At 40.4% G+C, this 5,000-nt stretch overlaps 1 protein-coding gene across 1 annotated transcript in view; it reads right to left on the minus strand.

Annotated features, from left to right (window-relative positions):
- The window catches only part of tnxbb (tenascin XBb), a 91,662-nt gene that overhangs the window by 77,745 nt on the left and 8,917 nt on the right, over positions 1-5,000 (minus strand). The window contains exons 2-5 of the mRNA XM_080045345.1: positions 3,671-3,985; positions 3,046-3,103; positions 1,689-1,858; positions 615-681 (exon numbers count right to left, since the gene is read on the minus strand). Of these exons, the coding sequence (XP_079901471.1) occupies positions 615-681; positions 1,689-1,858; positions 3,046-3,103; positions 3,671-3,799 (424 nt within the window). The 5' untranslated portion in view covers positions 3,800-3,985. The remainder of the gene's footprint in view (positions 1-614; positions 682-1,688; positions 1,859-3,045; positions 3,104-3,670; positions 3,986-5,000) is intronic.

The following is a 5,000-nucleotide window of genomic DNA, read 5'->3' on the forward strand; positions in this document are numbered from 1 at the left end:
AGGCAAGGCAAGGCAAGGCAAGGCAAGTTTATTTATATAGCACAATTCAGACACAAGGCCACTCAAAGTGCTTTACAGGGGCAAGATTAGAATACATAAAACACATTAAAAAACATTTAAAAGCGAATAAAAGAAGCAAATAATAAAAAAAAATTAAAAATTAAAACTCGATTTAAAAACACAATAAAAGAAGCAAATAAAATGAAAATTGCAAGTTAAAAACACTAAACTAAACACTAAACACTGAGCTTAACTACAACACTACTACACCTCATTATTTCCATTCTGTGCAGCTGTGTGTGCACCAGGATGATTTGATGACTCTACTGACATTTGGTTATATTACTGTGTCGGTGTTGGATTACATACATTTTTTGTATAACGTTTATTAACCAGTGTACTTTGAGGAAAACGTTTTTTGGTTAGTTTTTAATTATATATATATTTTTTTCTACCTTTGCTTTCCTCAGATGAACAGCAGCTTTCCTTAAACTCAAGTATTTAGTAAAAAATCTAGTGAGTTAGAGTTTCCTAACTGTTTAATTTGGGCCTTTTTTTGTAGCAACAGACCGCAGCAGTGTTTTAGTTTGTTTTTAAAATATATTTTTTTGTACCTTTGCTCTCCTTAGACGAACAGCATCCTCCTTCTGCTCCAGAACATTTCTCCCTGAGCGCCGACACCTCTCTTGTGTTTTCGTTTTGTCCATGCCGTACTCCATTGTTTTGTTCTGTCATTATTTGAATGTGTTGTGCTCCATACCATGAGACTATGGTCAAAAGCCGTCAATAAATTCAATGAAAATAAAATAACATTTCCAATCTAAGAGAGAATTACCCTTTCTTAACAGCTTTCAATTTAATTTGATTTACTTTTTTTTTTTTTGCGGACAGTTCCCTTGAACATTTGAATTTTCCTAACGTTTTGCTTTTGACATTTCTTTTTGAGAACCAATCAACGTATTTTTTTTGTTCGTTTTTATAAAGACAGTGATTTTTCTAAGTTTTAAAAATTCTAAAATCTAGTGAGTTTTTTTTAGTTAGTTTGAAGAAAAAAAAATCTGTACCTTTGCTCTCCTTAGACGAACAGCATCCTCCTTCTGCTCCGGCACATTTCTCTCTGAGCGCCGACACCTGTGATGAGAGAAATACAATATCGTTTAAATCCTAAATGCTCTGCTGGTTTAAATACAGCCCTAAGATCTCATTTTATTAATTTTTGTGATTTTAATTTACTTGTAACAGTTTTTTACCATTATAATTTCTGTTTCTATGTCGTGAGTGTAATATTGTGAGTGTACGCGTGTAACTTGTTGCTGCCTCTTGTCCAGGACTCCTTCGAAATAGAGGTTTTTTAATCTCAAATGGGACTTTCCTGGTTAAATAAAGGTTTAGGGCGACTGTGGCTCAGGTGGTAGAGCGGGTCGGCCGATGATCAAAGGGTTGGAGGTTCGATCCCCGCCCTGTCACCTGTGTCATAGTTGTTGTGTCCTTGAGCAAGACACTTCACCCACCTTGCCTCGTGTGAATGTCGATAGTTAGCCTGCTATTGGTGTATGAATGTGTGTGCGATTGGTAACGTGGGAAAGGAAAACAGGTCTCCCTTGCAAAAGAGTCTTCGGTCTCAATGGGATTTACCTGTAGAAATAAAGGTTAAAAAATTAAATTAAATTAAAAGAAATTCTCCTCACCTCTCTCTCTAGTCGCTCTAGTCGCTCACGCAGCGCAGCGAGATCCGAATCACACCCACAGGACCCAGAACCGGACCCGGGGCCAGGGCTTGAACTGGGGCCGAACGGAACCAGTTTGATCCTAGTGGTGAGAACCAGAGGAGAACCGGGAGTAAGGTCCATCTCTTTACCTGACAGACAGACAGACAGACAGAGAGAGATACAGACAGACAGACAGACACAGACAGACAGACAGACAGACAGACAGACAGACAGACAGACAGACACAGGGGAGAGATGAGCAGGAGACAGTCATGTAAGAATTCATCAGTTTTTAATGGCAAGGTAAGTTTATTTCTATAGCGCAATTCAGACACAATTCAAATAATGTATTAATTTCGCTGAGACACACAGGGGAGGAGATGTGAGGGAGACAGTCATGTAAGAATTCATTAAAGGTGTAGTCAGTGATTATGGAGAATTACTTTATTTTGCCCTTTTTTACCCTATAGGCTCTGTAAACAAAGGGGGCCACCGTATCTAGCAACATGCCCACACAGGGGAGGAGAAGTATGATGTACTACTTTCAGTTTTTAAAGACAAACTTTTAGTAACTTGCCAATAACATAACAAGAAATAAAATTACAAGTTCATCTTCCAAGTAGCAGTAGCAGCAAATAATGTAATCATTCCTCTGAGACACACAGGCAAGGAGATGTGTTGGAGACATTACTGTGATCATTTTTCAGTTTTTTTAAAAGGTGGAGTCAGTGATTCTGGAATGACTTTTTTTCATTAAAGGTGCAGTGTGTAATATGACATCAAGAAAGTTCTAGAATGCAACGCTCCCTGGGTAACCCCACCCCTTTAGAATAATAACAGAAGCTACAGTGGCCTTCAAGGACAAGAACAATTCTACATTTTAAACAATGCTCCTGATGACATTCCAACTATGACACTTTCAAGATGGCGGCACTAGGCCTTGGTCCAAAATATGCAGAAATATGGACATATATGAGACCCTTTCTAAGGGAAAAAATTATAATTCAAAACTTTTTTTTCAGCTATTATGCACTAAATTAAATGTACTTATGGATATTATAATTACTTTCTACAAAATCTGGTAGGAAATAAAACCCAAAATTCTACACACTGCAGGTTTAAGGGAATATCTCCTCATGATCCGCTACCTGTCTGTAATGTGTGTCCACTACTAAGGATTTTTATTTTTTCGAGAATCACTGACTGCACCTTTAAATGCTTTTTAATATTTCAAAAACCTCATACCTTAAAACTCAGAGGTGGAAGCAGATTTACTATTTTTCAAGAACAAATTGTAGTAAATTTGAGTTCGTGATCATTAACTGCAGGTTTTTACCTCCCTGGCTGCCGTCCGATGAATCTCCCTGACTGACACAGCCCTCCGAGATCACCACCTGCAAACAATGTAAACACTTTAATTCTGTATTGTTTATTTTAAAGAACACACACACACACGCACGCACGCACACACACACACACACACACACACACATACACACACACACACACACACACACACACACACTCACACACACACACACACACACACACACACACACACTGAAAAAAGCGAACACAAAAACAAGACAAAATAAAATAAACAACCAACATGGCGTTCTCTACTTTACAGGTTTCTAAGGACATTGTTTAAACTAAAGGCAAATGTTAAACAAAACTATAAGTCAACGAGGTGTCATGTAGGTCCCTTCAGTACTGTTAGTCCAGGAAAGGCTGACATATCTGTTTAAACTTCTCTGCTTTCCCTGAAATCTCAAAACGAATTTTCTCCACATATGAAGTACTAGAGAACTATCCCCACACCCTCCCACCCACACACACACACACACACCCACACACACACACACTCCCCCCCCCCACACACACACACCCACACACACTCCCCCCACCCACCCACACACACACACTCCCCCCCCCACACACACACACACAGTCCCACCCACCTTTATGGAGCCTTGCTGTGTGTCTCTCGGTGACCTTTGCCCTTTGACCTCGAGCTCCTTGGAACTCGGTGATGTCATCAGGGCCGGACCGACCAATAGCAGGCCGAGGAGGAGGGAGGAGGGAAACATGGCCGCCGTCGCTACCGCCAACCAAATATACGGTGAATTGTTTGTGATAGATTTTAATTGATTATTATTATTATAGTTGTTGTTTTTTAGCACTGTTAGGGTTTGCTGTTTATCCGCTTATCCAAAACCACGGACGGATTTTTTCAGCCCGCCGCTCCTTTACACCGCAGGGATTTTTCCCCTTTCCTGAAATCATAAGGAAAGATACGAATTATTTATTTTCATTGTTCCAAAAAACATAGGTCTAGAACTTCCTAAAATGCGAAAAAAAAATTCAGTGGTTAGATCCCCCCCCCCCCCCCCCCCCTCCATAGAGTCTCAGTCCTCTTCACAGCAGACCCGGGTTAGAATCCAGCCCGGGTCGTTCTCTGCATGTCATTCCCCTCTCTGTCTGTCTGTCTGTCTGTCTGTCTGTCTGTCTGTCTGTCTGTCCTCTTCACAGCAGACCCGGGTTAGAATCCAGCCCGGGTCGTTCTCTGCATGTCATTCCCCTCTCTGTCTGTCTGTCTGTCTGTCTGTCTGTCTGTCTGTCTGTCTGTCTGTCTGTCTGTCTGTCTGTCTGTCTGTCTGTCTGTCTGTCTGTCCTCTTCACAGCAGACCCGGGTTAGAATCCAGCCCGGGTCGTTCTCTGCATGTCATTCCCCTCTCTGACACATTTCATCTCTGTCTCTCTACACACTGTCTAATAAAGAAAAACATCCCCCAAAAATGATCTTCAATAAAACATTTAAAATTATTCTGATGAAGGTCTGAAACGAGAAAGAGTGTCAGAGTTTATTCTTATTACTTATTTTATGTGACTTGAGGCAGTGGTGGATGATGCCATCTTTAGTAACTAGCTTCTAGCACCTAGTCAATGATCAAATTCCTCTGTGATTTTCTCTACTTATGACATCTATTGCAGCATGTCCGTCCTGGGAGAGGGATCCCTTACTCTGTCGACTCTCCCTGAGATTTCTTCAATTTTTTTTTATTCCCGGTAAAGGGTTTTTACTGGGAGTTTTTTCTCAGCCGAGCTAAGGGTGTAAGGGCAGGGTGTCATATTGTATCATATTGTATCATATTGTATGAAATGTAAAGCCCACTGAGACAAATGTATTTGTGATTTTGGGCTATACAAATAAAACTGATTTGATTTGATTTGCTTCTTGTCCTTGAAGGCCACCGTAGCTTCTGTTAATTCCTCCCAAAGGGAACGAGT

The sequence above is a fragment of the Ammodytes marinus genome (assembly GCF_949987685.1).
Source record: "Ammodytes marinus genome assembly, chromosome: 17".
NCBI classification, from domain to species: Eukaryota; Metazoa; Chordata; class Actinopteri; order Uranoscopiformes; family Ammodytidae; genus Ammodytes; species Ammodytes marinus.